Genomic DNA, 26813 nt, shown 5'->3' with positions numbered 1-26813 from the left:
TCATTAGTGTTTTTGGCCACATTACCACCGCTGAGCTGGAAAAAAAAATCTTAGAAAGTTCCTCAGCCCCCCCCCCCCACCTTTGTCAATAGTCGTCTCTTTTAACATTAAACTAGTTAGAGTAACGAAAGATAATTGTTAGCCGGGTAAAGCATTGTTAATCCTGTTCTCATTCCTTCAAACACTGTGGGTCAATTTAACCCTTCCAGTGCCGGGTACAAGGAATTTGTTCCAGATGCCTCAGGCGATGGATGTACCTCCAGGCACTAACGTGGTTAAATGTCTTTGAACGTGTGCTTCCAGAGTACAGCGGCTTGATTTAAGTTAGATGGCACAGACTGTTATTTACCACCCAAAATCTTAACAGATCGTAAATAACCTTGTAAACCTCAACAGACCGCATTACAACATCCCTGCTATTGTCGGCGACATTGTAAAAGAACATATGCCGAGACCCGCGCGTGTTTCGCTGTGCCCTCAGGTCTTTGAATTTCGAATTACTTCAATGCTGGCACCAGACCAAATATTAAAAAGAGGAAAATACACAGTGTTCTGATATGGCCATTGCCGGCAGTCACAGCTAAATGATATAGTATTGTTTATTACATAATGCTCAACGGTTCTAATGACAGAAGAGAGTTTACAAAATGCCTGTTATTCTGTCTGACCTTCACAATACGCATTGATTGACTGAAGCTCACTTTTGTTTCCCAAAAAATCAAACTGAAATAAAATGCCTTGAGTGCAAATCAAAAGTCTTTGACGTATGGCAATAAGCTTGCTGTGCAATATTAGTACCCACAGGCCGTTTAAAATTCTTTGTCAAGAGCAACATGTTGGCGACGTATTTTTAAAAAAATATATATAATCTGGCGATTGTAATCATAACAAAGTTTAACATGTAAACGCATTAAAGTTAATCGACTCGGATATATTATGCATACACAGATCTTTACCTGAACAAGTCTTTGTTTTTCAGACAGTAATAAGCCAATACTTCTTCAGAAGGCCAGACGCCTGTAAGAAAAATAGAAATTCATTATTTGCTGCCAAATGCAAAAAAAAACAACAACCCAAAACCATAGAATAGGATACAAGATTCTGAGATGACAGCAGTTATGGGTATAAAGAGTTAAGGAGGGAACAATGTGTATTCTTGTTGGCTTTTCGCTAAATAAATATCCATTCTATTTTCTATGTTCTACATTTTCTGATAGCTCTTTCTATGTATGAAAGATAACAACTCTTGTATGCTTCTGCTTCCTACATCATGGAACACAGGTCTTGTGCCCCTTCCTGTCCAAGACAAAAAATAAAAGCCAAGATATACTTCTAGGTTCTTTCTGGTACCTCTCTATGATACTTTATGTCAATAATTAGCAGGTCCTACCAGGGACATAAAGACCATTAACTATCCATGACAAAAGAAGCAGAAACATTTATTTGCTCTACTAAAAGAAATCGTAATCGTCTAATAACATAATTTGATGGCAGAAAAGATCCATTCGGGTCACCTTGTCTTCCCATTGTTTCTGATATAAAGACCTTGGCTGCTTCACTTATCTACTACCTTCTCAGTTAAATAAAACTTCTTTATATTAGATATATTTATGTATATAAATATCTCTACCACATCCCCTCTCTTCTCTCCTTCATTCTATACGATTAGTTTCACATCACACTAATACAACCCCACACTACCTCTCCTCTTTCACCATGTTTATCTATATAACGTCCCCTCTAGAGTGTAAGCTTGTGAGCAGGGCCCTCTTTCACTAATGTATAAAGTGTAAATTGTTGGCGCTATATAAATAAAATATAATAATAATTCAGCACACTGTGACTGGATACTGAGCACCAACGAGTGATGTCAGATTGTGGGACTCAGCAGGGTGAGTGACATTGCGCTGTCAACAGAAATAAGGACCTCTCTACTGCTAGACAGGTAAGCACAAAATAGCTTAAGGCTGGGCTTGGGAATTGTAAGTAAAAAAAAAAATGGTACATTATTTATTTTATTAAATGTCTTGAATTCTAGTCAAAGCCCAGAACTCAATCCAATTAAGAATCTGTGGTATGACTTAAAGATTGCTGTACACCAGTGGATCCCGTCCAACCTGAAGGAGCAGAAGCAGTTTTGCCTTGAAGAATGGGCAAAAATCTCAGTGGCTAGATGTGCCAAGCTTATAGAGACGTACCGCAAGAGACTTGCAACTGGGATTGCTGCAAAAGGCTACTCTACAAAGTATTCACTTTGGGGGGGGGGGTATCCTCAGCAGTGCGCAACCGCAAGGTGTCCACCTCGAGACAGCTTCAGTTCTGGCATATGCAAGATTTCAAGGGGTCTAATGAGACATCCGACTGCATGCACTGATTTCAGCTCAGACAGTGTCACGACTGCAATCACCCAGGAGCACACATCACAGAAGAAGCAAGAGGTTGAGCCCCAAGATAAAAGGACAGGGACACTGATGATCCCAACAGTGTAGAGAAGTGCTCCTCAACCCTCTCCTCAAGGTACACCTAACAGTCCAGGATTTAGGTATTACTCAGGTGTGTCTAAGGTGTTTTGGGCTTTTAATTGTGCAACACCTGAGTAAAACCAAATCCTGGACTGTTAGGTGTGCCTTGAGGAGAGGGTTGTGGAGCACTGGTGTAGAGGCTCAGGTATTATTACGCACTGAGTATATAATAAAATATTAATGTATATTCTTTCATTTATATACCTGTGTGTTCTGCTATAGTCATGTATGATTCTCTTTTTGTTTGTCATTAAGTTTAGTTGTTTTGAACGCATGTTGTTTAACATTGTATTTTGGAACTGTGAGTCTAACACAGCCAGCATGTGTAATCAATACCCTGTCCTGTTAGTTCTCCAACTTCTTCTCACCCCACTTTTACAAAGGCTGCCTCAACCAAATTAACCGCAATCAGTAATTTATCAGAGGAGAGATAACTTAATGGGGAGGAATAATCATGTAGGTCCTGAGACCGGGAAGTTAAAATACATCTCCCTATTGCACAATGAACATAATGTTACCTTAATTATTGGTTATTTTCATTCTTAGCATCAGTTCATTCTAGTGTATATAATATTATAATATTTAGAACATATTATTCAGGATTTAAAGTGCATAGATAATAGATAATAAATATCGATAACAATGCAAGTAGACTTTCACTTTTTATGATCTCACAAGGTTTCTATGGCTATAACCTATCAATGCCTACTTTTGTGTCACATGCCATATTAAGTGTCAAAATTATGATTGAAGCAAAATGTTTACATTATTAAAGAATGATTGTTTGAGAAAAGATTAGAGCATTCAACAGAACTAGAAGTTATGTTGCTAAAGTTCATGATTAATGAACGATTTTGAGAGATACTAAAAAACATGCATTAAAAATTCTGAAATTGGACATTTCAACTGAAAAATCTTCAAACAAAGGGCATTTTGCATGTAATTTAAGCTTAGTCTGGTAGAGCAGAAATGTTTGCAAAAAAAGTAATAACTGCAGAACAGCTACATTGTAGAAGGACCATTTCATCGTCCTGTACACAAATGGAGATAAGTGCATCTTGGTAATTGTTTTTAAACCACCCCATGTGTAAAAGCCCAGTGCATTGATAACAATGTTCATTTGGCTCAAGAATGGCCCAGGTTTAAAAAAAACAATAATCCAACTACCTCAATTGTTTTACTTTCCCTGAAAATGTGGCAGTGAACAGTCATAATGATAGGTTAGGCAACATTTACCGAACAATGCTCCTGATTTTGCAATTTAAATACTAATTCCTAAAAAACTTTCTATTTCTATCCTTTTTAAATAGCTATTATAACAACTTTTTTATAATCATGAAAAAACATAATTATATGTGTATTTAGCTGTTTTATGATAATAGCTGGTACTTGAGATGTCAATACCTGCAATAGTACTCAAGTGTCCCTCTTTACGAAGGACAGTTACTCTTTTGGGACCCAAATCCCTCTGTCGCTTTTCCCTCCCCTGATGTTCCTCTAGGTCCTGTTGCTGGTTTGGAGTTTGTAACTGTAAGTGTTCTACAATTGTAAAAGTTGTATTAATATTTATATATCTATATATCTATATATATAAACAGTAGAAAAGTTGTTTATATAAATTGTGAAAAGTATTCTTCTTAATAGCTATCAAGGTGTCACAGAGTCAGCCCTAGCCTCACCTCTAATCACACGTTCTTAAAATGTCCTTCATTGGCTACTTGGTAGAAGGAGCCATTCGTTATAAGCACGGAAAAATGTTTCCCTCTACCTTTCTCCTTATTCTGCCGGTGCCCAACTATAGTTGGGTAGGGAATCCAAGCCCTATCCAGCTGTTATTCCAGACTCATTCTGCCTACGCAGAAATGTATTGGTATACGATGCTAAAAATATGTACTACCCAGTTATTACTTTTAATGACTTGACAGCTGTTTTTGTAGGAAATGCTAACTGGCTGACCAGAGACCCCTCTCTCACTCTTTATAGGGGCAGACAAGAGGTATGACAGTGATACTGGCCAAGAATAGGGGAGCAGTTAGCCCCAGGCTGGGAAGTGGGGTGGTAGTAGGCAGTACCTAGGCGTGAGTGATCGTGACCAAATATTGCTCCCCACTGGGAAGTTGAAGAACTAACCTAGAGCTCAGAAGATGCAGCACTTCACCTGGAGACGTCGGGTGAAAATCCAATACGTTGCCAGTTCTGTTGATAATGCATAATGATGTCATGGAGTTAAAACGTCCACTGCACCTAAAAATTACCACTTTAAGGAATATACCCTACAGTGTTCAAAGTAAAAGGTGTTCTAGTGTGTTTTAGCAAGGAACTTCTTAGGTAGTCAAAGCTCTCACTCTTTTGGGGCAGTGGGCTTCACATGGTGGTGGGGCAAGCCTTAGAGTGTCTTTCATGGAGGAGGAGCAGAACGTGTGCAAGGAGGTAAAGAAGAAATTGACCCTGGAGACTCTGAGTCAAACCTGGAGAGTCCACAGGTATGGAAATGTAGCACACTCTAAATCTAGCTAGCTCAAAAAAAAAAAAAAGTTAATTTTCTGCTAATCCATTTCAGTGTCATGAATTTCTTTTTTTCTATCAATTCCAAAAAAAAATGCACGTGAGAAATTTCTGTGGCTGCTGCACGTGTGCTGCTGAATGTGTTATTACATGTGTAATAAAGGCGACCATATATTTACTAAGCAGATTTTTTTTACGCTATATCAAAGCTAACCACAGAAACATAGCAATGTACAAAGTCTCCCAATTTAGGCAGAAAATAACCCTAAAATTGCTTTACATTTCTACAAGGTTAATAATAATAACCTCAGCGGATTTTTGCTTCCTCAAAACTGGCATAATAAAAGTTTAAGCCTTATTCAGTGACCACGTTCACCAAGCACACAACAAATTAGACTTTTAAATGCACGTAGCATTGTAGATGTAAATTACAACATTTTACATGCAAGTATATTAAAACATCTATTCCAAAATGATTACCGGTTGTGAAAAGCAGACATGCTTATCACTTGCTGTCAGTTGTTCTTGTCTAGTTAAGCACTAATGTGCTAAAACTGCTCTTTTGTTTTGTGTAAGAATTTTGGCAATAGAAGAAATGAACACTCTTTTTATAAAAACTCAGTCTGCCTTTTGCTTTGATGGAGGAAGCAGCTGCTTGTTTTTTCATATTCTGCGGAGTACCAAAGCCCCATCAATATAATAAGAAGCTTAGATGCATCCATCCACAGAATCTGTAAGGATATAGGACTATTCGTTCAAAACCAATCCTTGGTTTAATTTTTTAACAAAGATGTGTCGAACATATTTAAAAAATCTATTATTATAGGTTGTTTTTTTTTTGGTTTTTTTTAATATTCCCACAATTTCTCAAATTTATTTCATCGACTTTTGGAAAGCCATGAATGCAACATTTGGAACTGGATGCAAAGCTTAAACTACACTAATAAGTTTAAAAACTTTTTTTTTTAACCTTTTCCATCCCGGAAGAAATGAAATCTTCTGTTGCCGCTGGATGATTTCTTTGCCGTCTGTGGGAATCCGTGGTTTAAATGCCTCGATGTGCAGAAGCGAAATGCGTGGCACTGTCAGCTTTTTTTTTGGCAGCAAACAGGTTAATTTTAGAATATACAGCTGTTTTGAACACACAGACTTTATCTAACTGGATATTATTGTCTGTATCATTTGATATTAAGCAAATATGTAATTTTTCAATAATATAATTCTTTACAACAATTTAAAAGAATGGTGCATGTTATAATTTATATTATACAATTATGCTTCATTAGGCATACTTCACGTAATCTGTTTTAAAAGCATAATTCATTTTAACAATTTCAAAGAATTATTTGTCAAGCGGTTGCCTTTTTTTTTTTATGATTATTATAACGCAGTTCAATTCTGAAACTATTTTGGCATTTGGAAAATATATTCTATTTAAATAAGAAAGACGCGTATTAAAGGAATTCTGTATATTTTGTAATTTCACACACACTGCCGCTTTCCAGCCATTGTAATAATATGTAGAATTTCAAAACAAGTTTAAAAGCATTCATTAACCACTTCAATATAAATCACACCTTTACATTCTGAAAAGGACAACAACACTTTAGAGTTTAATGTAATATTTCGTTCACTATTAAAAGCTCTAAGATGTTATTACTATTTCGGTTCAATATAGTGTTCTAGGCGCTTCAGAGCTGAGCATTTTAGATGATTTGCACATTAACTAAGAAGTCAGATTATTCTTAATCCTTCTCCCTCTCAGATCCAATAATGGATAGGGAAGCATTTTAGCATGATCAACTGGCAATCTCAACAGCAAGAGTGGCAGGATACCTGATGTTAGAATTAGCAAATGTATTTTCATATTATCTGATTGGAATAAACACTCAGTTAAGAGGCAACAAGGATAAAAGGAGACATTTTTGAAGGCTATACGATAGTGATATCAGTTCTGTTTTAATATGTATCATGTGCTTTTGGTCAAGGAAAGCGTATAACAAGCTTCAGTTTTTCTATTTTCTAAAGGTTTGCAGAAATTGTGACCACACACGGAATTCTAAAGAGTCATTAGGATCTATTGGCAAAATATTCTATGTTTCCGTTATGTTAGAGGTTATGGGCCAGGTTGTGGTCTACATGCCCTTGAGACACCAGGAGCCAACACAGGATGCTGAACGTCCAGGGTAGTAAAACCTCTTGCTTCAGAAAATTAAAATACCTTTTAGACTTTTGAAAAAACATTTCTGGAAAATGATTTCTAATTCTGTAAAATATGGGAGTCATTAGCATTAGACTCTTAACTTTCCAATGAAGTTCTCCAGTTCTAGAGATTTGTGAAGCCATAGAACACAGTAGTCCAAAATGATATATGTTCCTTAAAGAGAATAAACTAATAAAAGTAATAAAAATCAAAGTGAGTTGGGGGGGCATAATGTGGAATTTTATAGACAATTTATAGTTATCTGCTTGTGTCTTAAGCTTGGTCCTTATGCTTCCCTCCTTTTGTCCTATCATGGATTAACTCCCTGCTCGCTAATCCTTCTAGAAATGGAACACACATCCTTGGTATCAATTAGCTTGAACATTAGGTAACGTCGCTTAATATAGCACAGAATTGTGTTACTGCTATATTGAGCATTACGACACGAGAAATCAGGCAAAATGGCATCTTCTCAATAGACATGTAAAGATTGGTTGTGCTATAATCCGCTAAATGCCAAAAACAAAGGCGTTTTTCAATCAAATGAGTCAATAAATAACCCTCTGGTTTTATCTCATTTGTACTGACAAGTATATTTACAAATTATTTGAAATTCTGCCTACTAAAAAATCTTTTAATGCCTTTATTCAACAAAAGCACAAGTTCTTACACTGACTCGCGAAACGCCCATAAACTAGGTTTCTGTTAGTATCCTAGAGAAAGTAATAGAATTATTCTTTGTTTAAAGGATAACTATTATGAACATACCTGGGACCTTCCTATGGTAGGCTACCTGGAGCTCTCGCTCTTCTGGGGGAGTTCATTTGTGGGAGGGGGAGCTGCATGCTGGTGGCTAGACCCAGGCAGCCTTAAGTGGGCTTGGAGTGGGAGGCCTAACACAGCTCCTATGCATTGCTTCTCTGGGTCTCGACCCATGATTAAATATATATATAATTTTCGAAGATGTTCAGTAGTGTATAGTACTAAAAAAATTAAAACAGATGCTAAGTTTCCTGGACATGTAAATGTACAACCTTTAGAAAGAATCGGTATTAGAAGTCAGAAACCAAAACAGTAACTATTACAGCAATAAGCTTGTTAAGCGTTTGTGTCTGCAGTGTTTTATGCTGAAAATCAAGATTTATTACAATTGAAAACAATGGCCCAGGATTAAGCTCAAAGTGGTAATTCCTGAGAACTGTTATTGAACAAAAACCTTTAGTGCATTGGCGTTCATGAGGAAGCTTGGAATCCAGTTTGTCATCACCTGCATTGAATGTTTTACCAAAGACTGCGGATAAGTCAGAAAGACATGATCTCTAACTCTAGTCGGATAATTTAAAACAACAGATTTGGGAAAATAAGTTTTTTCACCTCAGTATTTTGTTTTTCTATAAGGGCCAAACTTTTAAAGCATCTAATCTATCAATGATTGTTAAATACCTTTGGTGGACCTTACAAAGAACAATGTTAAGAAGCTTAGACTATAAGTGGCAGGAAAGCTGACTAACCCAAGCAAGGAGAAGCACTTTGGCTTTGGACCCCTCATAGCAGCGAGCCAGGTTTGATCAGTGGAGCATATTTGTAGGTAAATTTCATCACCAACTGGATCAGCCTTAATGGCTTGTACACCTTCCGAGAAAAGCACAGATCACACAGACATGCTTCTGATAACAGTCAGCAGCGACCAAAGCCATTTTGCTGTTAAGAGATCTCTTGATAACACCCTGGGGTTGTTTTCAATCATCCCTGTATAACAGAGCCCATCAATACAAAAGAAAGTTTATAGTCAGTCTAGCACATGTTGAAAAACAAGTCAAGTTAACAAGGACATGTTTATTGTTTAATAGCATGGCTCTGGATTGTCAGTCTAAACCTTAATCCGGAGAAGTGGAGTAGCGTGCAGTAATTAAATTGCTTCCACCATCAGTTTCTCACTCATCCAGTATGAAAGTGTTATAACGATGAGTAAAATCACCAAAATGAGAATCTGTGACAGGGCATGTGAAAGATATTGGCATCTACAGGATGCAAGGTACATCATGAAGCCAGTTACCTTCCCCTGTTCTTCAGTATGCAAAACTTGAAAGAATGTGGCTGCTGGGTTTTGCCTCAAGTTCTTGCTTCCCTCCTTGATTCAGTTTTTAGGCATTGGGGGGTTCAACAAACTCCACTGAAAGCCTAAGTTAGTCCTAGTTGAGGCAGCCCTATGTCAGCAGAGTCCTTCCATAGTTTCCTTCTTCCCAGCACCATGCATCCTTAAATGATGGCATATTGGGATATGACATCATATCCAGGCACTCATCGGTAAGGACAGGACCATGGAGGGAGCAGCTGGTGGCACCACATTGAGTTATGCCTACGACAAGATAAATATAGCAGTGCCAAAAGCCCCTGGACTAATGTCTAGAATTTTAATGTATGTTATATGTAATATTTAATGCATATAGATAATTAATGGGCCACCATAGCCTTACTAATATTTCTGGATGGTGAAACAGGAATGCTGTTTGGCTGCCTTCCAGTCTCGTCCTACCTACTTCCTTCCCAACACCAGAAACTCCCAGGTATGGGTATTACTGCACATTCCATCCAGAAAGTTAGATTATCTAAACCTAGCGAAAAACAATCAAAATCCAGACTAGTTACAAAAAATAAATTAAGAAAGAGTGTGTTGTCATTTAAAGCAAAATAATTCTGTTACCTGATATGCAAATACACATTAATTATATGAAACAGATTGGGTTGCTACGTGTCCATTATGTTAACAGGGTGTTCTAGGTATTTTGGGGTTACCATCTTTAGGCCATGTGGGTTGGTAAAGCTGAATTTAAGGTTCATCGTCTTACAGTTACTTAATCTTTTATCATTTTATGTAACCCCCTAACCTGCACCTTTCTGGGCAACAGTTCACTGGAGGGGGAAAATGTCCTTCACATCCCATGGCTCTACTTCCGCCCCACTTCATGGCCTGCAAACAAAACTATATGCAAATCATGATCAGGTAGCAACACAGCAGCGAGTAACACATGTTGTCAGGTTCTATGTATATAACAATGGCATGAATAAGACATTTAACTCATCATTGTTAAAGGGTAACATATGTGCCACTGATAAAACACCATTTGGATGAGTATACCTCCTCTTGGATAATTATACAGTGCGAGTCGTAACTGTATTTGCCTTTGTCTCCTCCATAAGACAAACCACTGCATCTGCCTGTTAACACAGAAATCACATTGCAAGTCCAAATCAAGAAAAGCTAATCTCTCTAAATCTTTGTGCAAGGATGGAATCTGAGCTGAAAATAAATTCTATGTTACTTATTTTGTTTTTTTATTAAAAACAAGTCAAGATCGATGATTGCATTTTCCTGGTTTTCCCCGTTTTTTTTTTTTTAATGGAGAAGTTATTTAAAATGTATTGCGTTCTGGTATTTCCAGCATTCGATGATTGTCACAATGGCAGAGGGAAAGAATTGAAATATCTATTTGGTATTTATCCAAGGAGTGATAGCTCCGTTACCTGACTCCAAATGCCAAGATATGGAGAAAACTCATCACGCAGACACGGGTTTTATGATGGGCAGTTAATAGATATATCAAACCTTAGGATATATGCTAAGCTGAGGAGATGATTGGTTTGTTGATATACTGATTGATTAGCATAGGGAGAATGGCTTTCTTCTTGACAACCTAAGATTATATTTCAGCTAAGCTCAAATTGCTTCCTCCTCTTCTATTGGCTTTAAAATTATAGCCCTGTCATCTAGAATCTCTCTTCATTGAAATTTTTACCATATCTAAAAATTAATGGGGGAAAAAATAAAGTTGGTGCTTGAAAAAAGAGTAAACAAGAAACAAATATATATATATATATATATATATATATATATATATATATATATATATAACAGTATTATATGTGTTTTTTCTTCCAAAAATAATTTGTTTAAAAAAAATTCTAAACTATGTACAGAGACACTATAAAAATATAACAATCTGCAAGTGAATGCTCAAAAAATGCAATATGTTTAAAAAACAAAAGTACCTTGAATGTATAATTTGTATAATATGTTTTGTGTGTGTGTGTAAAAAATGCAATATTGTAACAATTATATCCATATGTAACAATTTAGAACTATATATTTTAATTGGGAGCTATGTTACAAAATATTTAATATTCTAGTATATGGTTGCCTTAAAATATGTAAAAACAAATACATACAATATATGAAGATAAAATATTCATAATCATGTGACAATTCTTTAATAATACTTCAAATATAAGGAATAATAAAAAGTTATATTTATGTTTAGCAATATTAAGGAATGATCATTATATTACAATAGATTATTACGGACTCAAACGAATATTTTATTTAAAAAATCAGCTTGTGATTTTATCAGGCACTGTGCTTTAGATATAAATAAGCGTGTCCGTCATTGGCACTTAGCTATAAATGGTTCCCTCTTTGGACGAGCAAAGATTGTGAAAATTGTTGCAAAATGTATAATACAAATTACATTTAAATAATGTTAAAATCATACTTTGTAAGCTTAAATGTGGTGCTTTGAAGCATATCCCTTTACTTTGCTTGAACAAGCAAAGAGTTGGTTCTCATCTAAGTCTGGTTAAGTGGTTCATTGAGAATGTTAAAATCTGCATTAATAAATAGAAATGGCCTTCTCCAATTTTCGCTTTTTCCTATCAGCTGTAAGCGGTAGGGGATCAGCTGCAACCCAAATCCCCAGCTGAACAATCCAAATTCAACTGAGTGAACAGACTTAAAACAAGGCCACTTATTGGTGTCTGTTATGCAAACAAAGCATCTAAGTCTTCGAAACAGATGTCAACTGAAGCATATGCTTACTGTAAACTGGAATTTGATTCTCTATATTAAAAAAAACAAACAGATTTAAATAGGCCTTTGGAGATTAGGATGCCTCTTGCTGTATGTAACTGTCTAATGTGATTCGGCCGTAAGTGTTAAAAAAAATAAATAAAAAAAATATCCAAGGACAAAAAAAAAAAGAGGGGAAAAACAGCAATAAATGATAACAAGTTGGAGCAGTTCCCAGAAGCAATTTTACTGATTTTCTCAAAAAACACAAGACAGGAAGTTAAAAGCTTAGTGTAGGTCACTCATGGCATATCGAGTTATTTCATACCACTCAGGGTGAAGAAGAAAAAAAAGACTGTACGTTCAGGTGGCAAGATTAGTGTTATGGGATGTGTTTTTTTCCTTCCTTTTTCTTTCTTTTCTCTTTCTTTTTTTTTTTTTTACTCCTCACGTCTTGATTCCTTTTAAATGTCACTTATTTTACATGAGGCATTTGGTGGCGACATGAGTCAACAGCAATCAGAACCATTATCCCCTGCAGCGAGGCCTGGTCCTAATGCATTATGACACCTTGGCCGGCCAGCCACCGATTTACCTTTCTGCTTCTCAGGGAATTAAGTGGCATCATGTGAAAATGGTTGTGATACGAACAGCATGGGCATAACTGGTATTAAATTTACCTCTCGGCCTAAGTGAATTCTCCTCACATGTGACTAATCAAAATGAAAGCTGTGGACACGAGCAGATCAGGCCAGCACTTCTCCACCCCTGGGACTATGGCTATTCTGTTTTATCTCTTTGTACAAGCTGGCAGAAGTTTAAAGTGAAGGGGATAATCCAGTACGGGTCTCTTTATGAAATCACATCCTTACATGAAGAGGCTTTTAACTGTCTGTCGCCGTGCTTCATAGAGGGAAGAAAGGGAAAGTGTGACAATCTCATTTTGCTGAAAAACCTCCTATGAAAAGAGGAAATAATAACCGTAACAGCAATGACTATTACTGACCTTACATGATCCATTAACCACTAAACACTTTAAAAGTCCGTTTTACATACGCAGTAAGGAGAGAAAAAAAAAAAGGAAAAGTGCCATTACAAGCGTTGTCCCTTTAGTGACACTGTCAATCCCAGATAAAAAGCGCTAGGCGAATACCATATTGAAACAATGAAGGTCAACAGTGTGAGAATGAAAGAGAAAAAAAAGGGAGCATGATAAAGAAAAGTAAAATATTCTACTTTTAAAACCAGAATTGTCAGAGATGGAATATAATAGATTAATAACGTTTTTTTTTTAAATGAAGGAAAGAGAACAATCAGTAACCAAGTCCTTCAAAAATCTCAGAAGTGCTTGAGATTCATAGGAAAATACGCTTTAGTAACCACTTAGCTGAGATCAGTAGGTACCAACGGAAGTGCATACAGAGCAATTATCATCTTGCACAGTCAGACCTATGTTTATTCACAGGCAAGAGTGGTTTGCATTCTGCTATGAGCCAACTGTGAATGTTGCTGATAATATACAGTAGGCTTTGCAACGTTTACAAAAATAATGTTCCGTGTCTAGAATTAATACCCTACTATGGAAAATTCATGGCTTGATTTAGTACTTTCTTGACGCCATTAACCTTTTGTCTACCATGAGAGGATTGCAACAAATGGCGGTGACTGTGAAAGTAATCAAATTATTATGGAAATATGACATTATGAGGACTACAGCTTTCTTTTTTCTTTAATTGCAAATAATGTTACACTTGTCAATAGATATTGATATATATATCATATATACACACACATTATTTTGTGTACTGTGTTATTATTATTGCATTTTATTTTTAGAGCGATATTTATAGAACCTGCTAAATATTGGTTACATTGGCCAAATAATAATACACCCTTTCCAGATGTAACATTGTATCAAAAGCCAGATTTGGATGGTTCCAATCAATGATACCATAGAGCTTGCACAATCTCTTTAGTATGCAAATCTCCAGCTACTCTTCAAACCCATAGTGGAAGGGATATGCGTATCAATACCTATACAACTTTGTTTTCTCCATCCCCTGCTTGCTTATTTAGATAAAATAGCTATAGCCATATAAACCAAGAGAAAATGGAGTATTTGGTTTAAGCTGATACCATTTATTGAGCCAACTCAAAAAAAGATTTAACTCCATCTGAGGAAGAAGACAGGAGATCCCAAGGGTTAAGTAAGCTCCACAGACCAGTACCCACTCTGCCTTAATGGATCAAGCAAAGTGTCTACAGACAGACCCCAATGTCAAAGGCTTGGGGGGCTCTACAAGCCTAAGAGACATTTATGCAGCTGTCAGTAACAAGGCCTCATGCGCTTTACCGGAGAAGTTTATTCACTTAAGAGACAGTTTGCAAGAGTTGTCTATCCCTAATTTAACATTAGTGCATAGCGACTCCAGGAAGTAGAAACCAAACTCACACCTTAGTGAATAAATCCCAGGGAATTTCTAGTTCTTTATACTTCCCTTAAGCTGAGGCTATATAGTTTTTAAATGTCAAATCATGTTTGCTTGCAAAATAAATTAGCGTCCAGGCTACATAACCCTAATATTCAATAAAAAATTGTTTGTACTATTAGAGAGGGCCTCTTTAAAAATTCATTGTACGGTACATGATCAACTGAGCATGCAGTTTGTTTAGCTTATCCCTCTAATGTGATGTTGCTCTCAATTTTCAGTGGGGGGCGCTGCTTGGTGGGTCACCCCGTAGCTTCCTGCAGATGCAAAAAACACAGGTTTATTGTACATGCTTGAGCAGAGGCATTGGCAGAACATGCCTCCTCGAAGGGATTTAGCAACATATCTTCATTGAAAGGTAATGAGATCTTGGTGTTTTATAAAGAATATAGAATACTTAACTAATGAGGTTTTGGGAATATAACCCAGAGGGTGGCATTTCAGATTCTGCTAGTCACAGATAAACTGCTTGAAATTAGCAGCAGTTATTTCGCTTTTTAATATTGTTTCTCAAGAGAAATGTTTCCTTGATCATTAAGTGAGATCTGAGGGTATAACAAAGTTCCAAAATTTAGTCACTGCATACAATCCTAAACTGTTTACTCAGTCCACAAGAGAATCAATTTTTCACACTTAGGACCCCTACTGCATAAGAACCAGAACTTCTGCTACTAGAGTTAACAAGAAAACCTTTCACTCAATAGCAGATTAGGGTCACACAGTGCTGGATTATGATCACAAAGTTGTAGAGGTAATCAATGCACATTATGTCCCTCTTGCGGTATTTGTTTTAATATGCAGGTCCGCAGCCCCATCTCAAGGCCTTATTGCAATTCACTATAGGCCAAGGTGTTATCAGGGGCAGCTTTCATTGCGCTCCCTGTCCTGCAGTAGGGATAATTGCAGGGACCCAGTGATAAATGATGAAAGAATGAGTTTCTCGCTTTATGTCATGTGACAGGATCATGCAGCAAGAAACTCCTTTAATCACATGGGTTTGTAAGTAACAATGGAAGCTGCATTACTCTCTACTTGTAATGAAAAGGAAATGCTCAGAGTAACTGTGTCCCCCAGGCAGAAGCCTGCAGTCACAGGAGCAGAGACACTCTGGATTTGTATTTATTTGGAGATGTATCAATATTAATGCATGTGTTTCTTAAGTGGTTGCATACGTGTGTGTGTGTGTGTGTGTGTGTGTGTGTGTGTGTGTGTGTGTATAAGAATTATGGCTTTGCATGTCTTTGTATATTAGTGTAAAAATTTATTTGCTTCCATGACATATGTAAAGATCTCCTTTATACTTTATTATCTGATAGATAGCTCATTATGTTTGGGCATTCAGTTAGCCTTTAGTTTTCATGCAGCCTTGTGGGAACAAAAACTTGCTTTCTCTGTGGGCTTTAACCTGTCCCTTACATAAGATTTCTGGGGATGCCCCCTGTAACAGTGTTGCCCCAAAGTCCCACCCGATCCTGCCCTAGTTGGCACGTAGCAGTCACTAAAGAATCTTAAGGTATTTCTCTTTAGTGGGGAGCACTGCGAGCTTCCTATGAGTATTCCAACGCCTCCGACCGAGGAAAGGTGTAAATGACGAATGTTCTGGCAAAGTCTGTAAAAGCTTAATTTTTGCAGATCCCTTTTCTATAGTGGATGCTTTCCAGGTACTGATCTGCAGAACATAAAACTGGTTTATATATTGAACGAGACCAACAAAAATACTTTTTACGTTAATTAGCTAAATTCTCCTAACATGGCATTTTGCCCTAATATGCAAATGAAGGATAACTGATTTTCATGTAAGGATAATCTGATGCTGTCACAATGTAGATATGCTGCTGGCTTTTGTGCTCCTTTTTTCTTCAGTTATACATATATCTCCCACTCTATATACTGCCACTTAACCACCACATGCCTGTCAAAAACATGTTTACGTTGATTGATTTGCTTTAATCCCTTCACATTATGTCATAAGGCATTAGTGCAGCTGCTTAGATTTACAAAAGGAAATTCTTACAGGTAGCTTGAAAGATCCTGCATTATGGAAGGTCATTTAAAAGACACAAATTGTATCTTTTACATGGTAGGGGTCCTTTCTGATGTTTGGTTAATGGAGACAACTGTCAACGTTACACATACATGAAGATCTTGCAACACTCACATTACCGAGTGTCACTGGATGTTTATAAACTGAAAAAAAGAACAGGAACCCCTACAGAAGTTGGTACTGTCGGTACTTCCTTTAGGTACAGTGACACACATTGTAAGTCATGGGTTAAAAATTCTCACTGCAGCATTAAATACCCAGGATCATAGGAAGACTCTGGGTCAAACCCAGGAGTTTCCAGGTATGCCTAGACATTACAGCAAAAAGGACCCGAAAATTGGCAGGTTTGCACATACATTCACATGGGAACTTTGGCTCAAATATCTTTACACCAACTCACAATATTTATTTTTCATGTATATTTTAATTTTAACCCCTTCAGTCCCCTATGGACGTACCTGTACGTAAAAAAAAATGCATCCCAAGAATCCCCTATTGACGTACCGGTACGTCCTATCCTTCTTGCAGCGGCAGGGACACATCCCTGCCGCTACATGGCAGATGAGGCTCTGCAGGGATATCCGATCGCTCCAGTGAGGCATAGACGTTGTGATCTCTATGCAAGTCTGTGGGGACTTACATAGAGATCACGGTGTGATCGGTGGGAGGAAAAACCATGTTTCTCACTCTTTTCTAATGCTGAAAAATGAAATGAAGAATTTTTTTTTTACTGATTTAAAAAAAGAAATGTGATGGTTTTAAAGAAACAAAAGAAATCACTTTTAAAAAGTGAGCTAAGTGATGTCACTGAGACATCACTGGCATTAACAACATGTTCAGGAGGTCCCTAAGAGGACATCTAACCATTAAAAAAAAATAAAAAATAAAAATAAAAAATATATATAAAACATAATAAAAAAGAAAAAAAAACACATCCCATTGCCCTAACACAACATCTAAAAAGTATACCCCCCCTGCTGCCGTTCACAACCCCCAAACCTGTTAAGCCATAAGCATAAAAATTCTAATTCTAATGTATACCTTATAGTAGGTTCCTTATAAGTGCTGGGAAATTATGGAAAATCTATATAAATTAGGTATTTTGAAATCAGGACACCTGAATTGATAAACTTGGAGGGGATTTTCCATCACTTTACCTAATTTTGTGAGGATTCAGAGGGAAAATTTATAAAAAAAATTTGTTTTTTTTTTTCTATTTTTCCCTAGTTTTTACTAATTATCTCACCCTAAATTTTCAGCTAATCATCTAACTATGGTATCAAAAGAAAGCTCTATCTCTCCTTGAAAACACAATATATAGTTTACGTGGGTACACTATTCACAGGAAAAGAATATAATCGCTGAACTGACATAGCGTGAAAATGGCAAAATTGCTCTGGGACTTAAGGTACCAAGGGGTTAAGAAACTTTTTTTTAACCAATTGCACCATCTCAAGTGTCTATGTTTATGGGGATATAAAGTATTACAAGTGCTTACAAATTACATATTTGCTTATATTCAGGTTTCTCGACAATAAATAAATGCATGAAGTGGAGATGTAGAGAGGAATTACGATAGAGATAAATAAGCTTATCAAATACAAATCCTGCAAAGATAAAAGAGCACAACTGATCTGTCATAAGTAGATAATCAATAGTAACAGATAATGGAAGGAAGCAAAGTTAGCCCCCTTCTTCTCACAAAGAAAATAAGTGTTCGATAAATCCAAACCTACTTATGACAGGAGCTCCAGGCAAAACTACAAGTTTTGCAACTCCAAGCACACTGGAACCAAAATTATTCCACTTACCACTGAACATGGAGACTTAATGAGAAAAATATATATTTTGTATGAAATATTCTCAATAAGGGAGACACAGTAAATGTAGAGAGACTATAATCGGACTGACACTTTTTAAAGTTCTGCAGTGGGCAATCTTGTGTTTGTTTGGCTATGGTAACATTCAGGGCCGGCTCAAGGCATAATGCCACCTGGGGTGAAATTTAAAATGCCGCCCCCCCATTATCTACCCATCCTCTGCTGCCCCCCCCCATTATCTACCCTTCCTCTCCCTCCCTATTATCTACCCATCCTCTCCCTCCCTATTATCTACCCTTCCTCTCCCTCCCTCCCTCCCTATTATCTACCTTTCATCTCCCTCCCTCCCTATTATCTTGCCCTATCCACCCCCCTTTGTACTTACCTTTCAGCAGTCCTGCAGTGAGTCTCCCTGCTTGGTCTCGGTGCCGGCTTGTAATGCTGAGAGCCGCAAATGACATCATCTTCCGGTGCTCAGCATTACATGCCGGCACCAAGACCGAACTAGAGGGCTCGCAGAGGAGAGAGGGGCGCCGAGCGGGTACTGACAACTTGGTAAGCGGAAACCACTCTCTTGCGCTTTAAAAAAAAAAAAAAAGGGGCTTGGGGAGGCAAAGTGCCGCCCCTTCAAAAGTGCCGCCTGGAGCAATTGCCCCACTCTGCTCCATGGTAGGGCTGGCCCTGGTAACATTAAAGTGATAGGTGCTGTCACCAAGAACTAACGTACTCATTTTTAGTCTTGTGAAATTCAACGATACAAGGTTACAGGGATAATACAGTTGAGGGACAAAGCCAAGATCCAAATTAGCTCAGATATTCTGTTTTAATACATACTAAACAGTAAGGTAAGTATGAACTTCCATGCCCCTGTCTCCTTACCTGCTGTTCCACTTCTTTTCTTGTCTCTTCTTCTTCTTTCTTCATTCTTTTGTTTTCTCTTCATCAGCTTCTCATCTTGTCTCCTTTTTTCATCTGCTTCTCCGTGAACCTCGCCTCAGATTGGAGGAACGGGGGAGAGGCTGTCCCTGTGTCTCTACCTTTTTGTGGAAGTACTCCAAGAGGCCAGAATAATGCATAAAGATTTGCAGAGAAAGAGAGGTACAGAAGCGCTTCTGAGAGAGAAAGAGTCACAGCCTCTCCCCTGTCCCTTCAACCGGGGAGAATGTGTTCGCGGAGGCTCCGCCCTTTTGTAGAAGTGCTCCGGGAAGCCTGGTTCACAGAGAAGCAGACGAAGAAAGAAGACAAGAGGAGAGTGGATGAAGAAGACAGAAAACGAAGCAGCAACAAAAGAAGCGAAACTGCAGGAAAGTAGAAAGGGACATGGAAGTCAATGGCAAAATTGGGGAGACGTTGAGAGAAAAAGCGTGACAGAGGTGCCAAATACTTTAGGTACGCCCCTGACTTTTATTTATTTTTAGTGACCATTTATGAAAAACTAAAATGAACAAGTAACAAGGCCTTAAAAGGAGATTATATATATATATATATATATATATATATATATATATATATATATATATACATATATATATACACATATTTATTTTATTATCCTTTCAAACAAAAAATAATACAATGAATCAACCCAAAAGCAATGTCAGAAACACCTAGGTTTGAAACTAAGAATATATTTTATGTGGATTTGTCACAAAAGCTAATTGCAATGCAAAAATTACTGTTAATTGCAAGATGCTGTTCACCTAAACCCCTTTGACAATCATATGCAGGGGTAAGTCATGAATAAGTCTTTATTTCCAGTTCCTGGTATGGTTAATACAATAAACATAAAGACGAATAGAACAAATGAGGGAAATAAAATATATTATTAAAGAAATTACATGGAACTCCTGGAAAATAGTGAGGGTAACTATAAAAAAGTATAAAAAAAAAGAAGAAAAATGTCATAGTTTATTATAGACATGACTTTAAAAAATACTTGATTTGAGTACTGGACAGGTTGACAGTACCTTTTAAATCAGACCTCAGCTAATAACAAAGAAGTTTAAATAGAATGTTTTAGTGTAAAGAAAGTTTAAAAGAGTTCTACAAATGTATTCAGAAATGGTGCTTTTCTTGCCTCATAAAAGGCACGAGTACTTTTAAATCGGAGAAGAAGGAAGTAGTGACCATATTTCCTTAAAAGCCAAGTACCATAATTTTCACAGCAAGCAATCAGATGAATATGGCTACAAGAGAAAAAGACCTTTTAAATGCAGCAACCAAAGCCCGAAAAGTGACATCTCTTTTGTTAAAGAGAAAAATACCTAATTTTTTTAGCCAGTATGTTATCCTTTGCTTTTAATGCTTAAAAATACTAATATGTACAATTAAGTAAAAAAGAATAAAGAGTTAATGAGGTTCATATATATGTATATAATGTATATTATAATTACTTGTGAAAAGGACCCTTTAAGAATAACTTTTTATTTATTTATTATTATTTTACTAATATTTGAATATATTTCTCTTTAAATACAAACTGTTTCCCTATTGCAAAAAGGCTTCAGATTAATACTTTACTTATTTTAATAAAATTATAATACAGCTTCTCTGTGAAATATTTTAATTTTTTTTCTCCACACAATTAGAATGTAATGTATATTTGTGAGTTTAATAGCTTTTTTTTTTTTTTTTTTACTATATTTGTAAAAAATATTGTAGTCTATATTAAGGAATGATTTATTAAAACTGAAATAATTTATTGGATACATTTTCTAGATATTATACAAATGCAATAAAAGCATTATACTAGTGCAAATACATCCAACCAATCCAATACAAAAAAACTGCATTCTTCTACATACTTCATTAAAGTATAAAGGATGAAAAAAAATATACAAAAATAACTTTGTTAAACATCAAGTCAATGAAAGTAATTTGCTACAAAAGGGTTGTTATGAGTTGTGAATTTTGGTTAGGTATCTGCCCCAGACCAGCGTTTGGCTCCGCAGATATGGTCCTCTGCTGGGCATGAGGATATGGTCAAATTATTTTACAGAAACAGTTGTGATGATAGAAACTATGGTGTAAGCTGCCAGCTTCTTAGTAAGGACAGTAATGTGAACGTTTATGCAGCTTGTACAGTCAGACAGTCTAGTGTCCCAAAAAGCTCCACCGATAAACACATGTTTACATAGGAGTCCCTCCTATATAAATTATAAATATCATATACAGTATATTAAAGTTGCCTTTCATAATAATCTTTTCATGACACAGACATAGTATTCTAAGTTGATTTTACACAGAGACCTCATTTGTACCTGGTTCCAAAAACTGTAGTGTACTGTACTGTAGAATAAATATGTAGGGGTACAAAGGTTAATGCATTTATATAGCCTACAAGGTTGGTGTACATGCAAGGACAAGCATGAAGAAATATATTGTTAGGGCCATCAGTCGTGACGGACCGTGGCTGATCATGGCCCAAAACCTTCTTGGGGGTAGTGTGATTGGACTATTAACATTCTATTTCCAAAAAATACAAGGGAAGAAGATAAAGTTACAGATGACTGCAATTGAAGCAGACTCGATGGACTCTTATCTCATTCTTGCTCCGTAGCTTGTTCCCTTTTAGGGCCACATGTAAATAAATGTACTTTTTACATAAATATTTTATTCTATGTTTCCAACACACACATAAAGACATATTTCCTGGTTTATAGTCTAATATGATGCATAGGAGGATACAGCCTCTACATAATGTGTAATATTTGCAGTCTTAGGGATATAAACACAGGGCTAAGCAATAGGCTTAACAGGGTCTTCAAAGGCAAAGTCAGGGATCTTATTGATAACTGAACACTGCCATCCAGCACTGTGTAAGTACTACTTAAAAATGCCTGCTTAGACCAGCAAAATTAATAAATAAATACATAAAGAGAGGCTGTAGCAGCTTTATTGCTGACCTGTACAAAATGCGCTTTCAAATAAATATTGCAAGGGTTCATATGAATATTTTAAGCATGACAACTACACAAACACAAAGAGAGAGTGCTCAGATCCACTCATGAACGACTATTAAATCATCAACCTGCTTCTGACAGGATCCACTGTATATGGCAACAGGGAGACAGTTACAATGATTTCAAGACTGCTAATTTAACTTGTCTTCAAACCAACTAATACTCAATGTGTCATCATCAGTGTCATCACGTTGAAGTCAGGAATGCCTCCAACCTAAAGCAAAAGGGTCCTCAAGTGCCACCCTCCGTGTCTGCTGGTTGAAAATCTAATTGGTTCAGCTGACAGTCTTGGGAATTGTCATTCAGTTAATCTCCGAGGGCCAGCACGGAGCTCGGTATCTATCTCTGAGCTCTGCTCCTTAGTTGTCGTAAAAATGACTCTGATGGGAGTGCGGGCGCGCATGTTTCGACTGTCTTCTGACTCATCTTAAGTCAAATTCTATAAAGTTTGTCACTCAAAGCCAGAGCTGAACTCAGGGAAAAAAAAAAACCTCCTCTTTGATCAATAACAGCTTGCCTACTCGCACATGGGAAGGTGACCTATTAAAGATTAAAACACACCTGCTGTAGACCACACAGAACATCTTTTTACTTTTAAAAAGGAAATCAGTCCATTAAGAAATGTTTAGCTATTACTAGTACATATAAATATTTCATCATTTAAACAGAATATATGATTAAAAACCTTGCGGAGATGGCAGTGAAAGCTGGAAATATATAAGATGCTTTGTTACTTTTTTCCAAGCGTCGTTCGGTGAACTAAAATGGTCTCCTTGCTTTAGTGCTGACTGTATCACAATAGCTTGATAAAATCTAAAACATTTACTTTCAGCCTTTGCAGCTAAGAGGCAGACGTGTAGATATTAGAAAATGTTTTTTTTTTTACTATGTTCTTTGAATTTCGACAGTAAAGCATGCCGACAAAAGACAATATTATGCAAGGTTTACAAATTGTGGGTAAGAGTTTTACAATGGGCTCTGTTTTGTGAAGAACATGTTCTATGAAAAATAAATAATTTGTACATGTAAAAAATAACTGATTAGACAAAGCAAAATGAAAGAGAAGTTAAGGAAGAAAATAATCTAACAATGGAAAATAGGTCAAGGTCATAGTCTTATGTGCGATCACTGTGAGCACTTGTTATATGGCTACCTAGAACTGTACTGTCCCCAGATCTTACCTTTTTTTCTTGATAACCTGCAATTTTAGCTGAAAGCTAGACCTCGTCTTGCTCTAGGGCAGAAAGCATGAACATAGAACTGTGTTCTGTACTTTTGGCAATCTGCACACCTGGCAACTCTCTGGGCTTGACTCGGAGTCTCCACGCATTTCCAGATCAGTTTCTTCTCCTGGCAGGTGAGCGGTGTTTGGCAAATGCCACTTTCAACCCACGAAAGGCTCCTACCCCTTCACAAAGCCATTCCCACAGAAGAGGGGTAGCTCCAAATAGTCTTCCCCTAGAGATTCCCAGCACCACAATGGGTCAATCAATCAGTATATCCATTTAGACAGCCAACGGCCCCCATTAGCACACAACTAATTCACAGATACAGCCAGGTCCCACAGGGTCTGGCTTTTGCAAGGAAAGGATGGCCAGCACAAGTAAGCATCGGCAAACACATCTTCTTCTTCCTTATTCCTTTTCTCACGCACAAATTAAAAATTCAAGGGGGGAGGATAACACCAATAAAGGGAAACCTGTCCGAAACTCTTTTCAGTGAGTCACTAACAATGAAAAAAAAGAATACCGTACTATGGTTGCAGTGATCATGCAGAGTCATGTCTGTATTTTTTACAGCATGGTAGGCTATACTACCATCCACATGATTTTGAACTGTACTGTTATGGCCAAAGGCAAGCAGCATGTGCATTAATTCGAGGTAGACCTGGCAGTGCCATCTTGCAGCAGGCAGGCATTACCCTTCGACTTAAGACATCAGAGGTCCCAAGATTGGAAAATTGGCCGGAGCCCCCAAAATCCAGAAAGACACTCATAATCACACGCTCTCATATTCTGCAGAGTTGAGTGAAACATAACCCTCTTCCCGAAACACTGTCCACTGACTTAGTGAATATAAAGTGGAAAAAAGATCCACTCAGTGTGTTCAGTATTTCATTCTCGTGTCAGCCATGAAAATAAAAAAAGAAGTAAATTATGATCACAATTGAGATTTAGGTTAATAGTGTACAAACTATTAAACACTACTTGCGGCTGATGAGACATCGTAACTCAAGTTAGCAGCCATCGAATGCAAACATGCAAGTAATAACCCATCATCAATGATCTCCTACTGCTTTCATTCCTTCCACTCCTGTAAACAAGGTCTGTGTAATGTTAGGTGTTGAAGACATTGTCATACATTACAAAGCTTTTAGTTGGCCAGTTGAGGCATGAACTGATTTCTATTTTTTTCATGTGAAGCATGATTGTCTAGCATTTAAAAAAAAAAAAAAGAATACGTGAATAAAAACAATAATGTAAATTATAGCTGTTCTGTAAAACGTGTAAAGGAAAAAAAATATGAAAATGCGATTTCACGTGGCCTTTTTGTAACATAATTCAGTAGTGATATTAAAAAAAATGGAATGCTACGTACACAAAAAACAAACCGAATTCACATAGAATAGAAAAATATAAAGGAATATATGGCAGCTCCACCCCCTCATGAAGCCACTCCCCTGGAAGAGGGAGAGCTCCGGGTAGCCTCCCCTGCTGATTGTTGTTGATCCTTTGTAAATTTAGAAGAAGGATGCAATTTCAAATTTCAAATAAATAAGTTACATTCTGAATAGATTGTAAGCTCAAAAGTGCAAGGCCTACTTCTTCATCTGTTCTGAAATCTGAAATGTAATAAAGGATGGGGAAATTAATTAGATAACGCTATCCTAAATTGAGACTTGAAAAGCAAAAGGTATTTTTAATAACTTAACTTTGCAAAGCTGAAAACCGTGATGGTGATAGATCCCCTTTCAATACATCAGTACTGTTAAGCAGAACACAAAATGTTTACGATGCAAACACTAAAACAAACCATATTCATGTATAACATGTAATTCTGCATACATTTTAGATTGTCCTAACCCCATGCATTAGCATCAAACCTGTCCTTTAAATTCCAAACTTAATATGTATTTAGTTGTATTGGCCAAAAGGAGAATTGAGTCCTTAATTCAAGTTGGTCCATTTTATGGGGTCAATATGGTAAGAGATGTATTGTAGCATAAGCTTTCTGGATCTCAGAGGCCTCTTCTTTAGATGGAATCATTAAGGAATTCCATCTGAAAAAGAGACCTCTGAGGTCCAGAAAGATTATGTGATATTAGATCTTTTTCTATGCTGGCCCAACAAAAGTTATGAACTTCGACTAAAGATGTCCCAAGATCTGAAAATGGGCTTCAGGGACTTTTGTTGCGGGTCGGAGGCCCCAAAATCCAGAAAGACACTCTCATACTCACAATTCTCTCTCTCATATTCTCTATCAATATGCCTGTACCTTCTCCGCCATGTCCCTTTCATTTTCTGCAGCTCCTCTTCCACTCTTGCCTCTTCTTTTTCTTCCGTCTTCTTTGCCCGCTTCTCCCAGGTATCAGTTCCGTTAACCAGGCTTTCTGGAGGGAAGCGGGAGACAATATCCCCAATGTGCACGCAGTGGATCTACCCTTTTACAGAAGTACTCCAAGTGGCCAGAATAATGCAGATGGACTTGTGGAGAAGGAAGTGCAGAAACGCTTCTTTGGCCGAGAATCCACCTGCAATATTGAGAGGACTCTCTCTTGAAGTACTTACGCAAGGGCAGGGTCGGGATACGCTCTGGGAGGCCCGCCTAATAGAGCTGATACCAGGGGGAAGCGGATGAAGTAAGAAGACAGAACAATGGAGACAGAAGGACAAGAAGAGGCAAGAGATGAACTGTAGTCGCAGAAAAGAGACAGAGGCGAAGGAAGGAAGACCGTGAGAGAGAGATAAAGAAAGAGAGCGTAAGTAACAGATCGTGCATCAGGGAGGCAGGAAAAACAACCGCAGTTCCAGATGACCTGAGACCTCTAACACTTGATTTCTTCTGTGCAACCAACTGCTGCTGAGGTTTGACACCCACTGTGAAAGCTACATTGCTAAACAAGCCAGCTCCAACTTGACCTATACCTAATATCCAATAATATCATCCCGCAGGCAGAACATGCCTCTGGCTCCGGCAGATATATAAACCCCTTGTCTGTAAACGTGCGTTAAATTAATCGAAGTTCTCAAATGAAATCCCTGTGTTGTGTACTCTGGGACAAATGGAAACAAGTAACGTGCCTGTTTGCCATATATATACTCACAAACATTTCATGCACAATGGAAAAAAAACACTCTTTACTGCTCTGATGAAGCCATCAGGTGAAACACATGTTGCTCTTAGAGGTTCTTGATCTTAGAGTCC

At 37.2% G+C, this 26813-nt stretch overlaps 1 protein-coding gene across 1 annotated transcript in view; it reads right to left on the bottom strand.

Annotated features, from left to right (window-relative positions):
* LOC149303148 (calmodulin-lysine N-methyltransferase-like) overlaps nucleotides 1-26813 on the bottom strand; it is a 154892-nt gene that overhangs the window by 42538 nt on the left and 85541 nt on the right. Inside the window, exon 4 of the mRNA XM_089481352.1 lies at nucleotides 957-1017. Coding sequence (XP_089337478.1) covers nucleotides 957-1017 — 61 coding nt within the window. The remainder of the gene's footprint in view (nucleotides 1-956; nucleotides 1018-26813) is intronic.

Source organism: Sceloporus occidentalis, unplaced genomic scaffold (assembly GCF_023333645.1).
Source record: "Sceloporus occidentalis isolate IW3139 unplaced genomic scaffold, rSceOcc1.0.p SCAF_15, whole genome shotgun sequence".
Lineage (NCBI taxonomy): Eukaryota > Metazoa > Chordata > Lepidosauria > Squamata > Phrynosomatidae > Sceloporus > Sceloporus occidentalis.
Note: the sequence above shows the minus strand (reverse complement) of the source record. Positions and strands in the feature narration are given on the sequence as shown.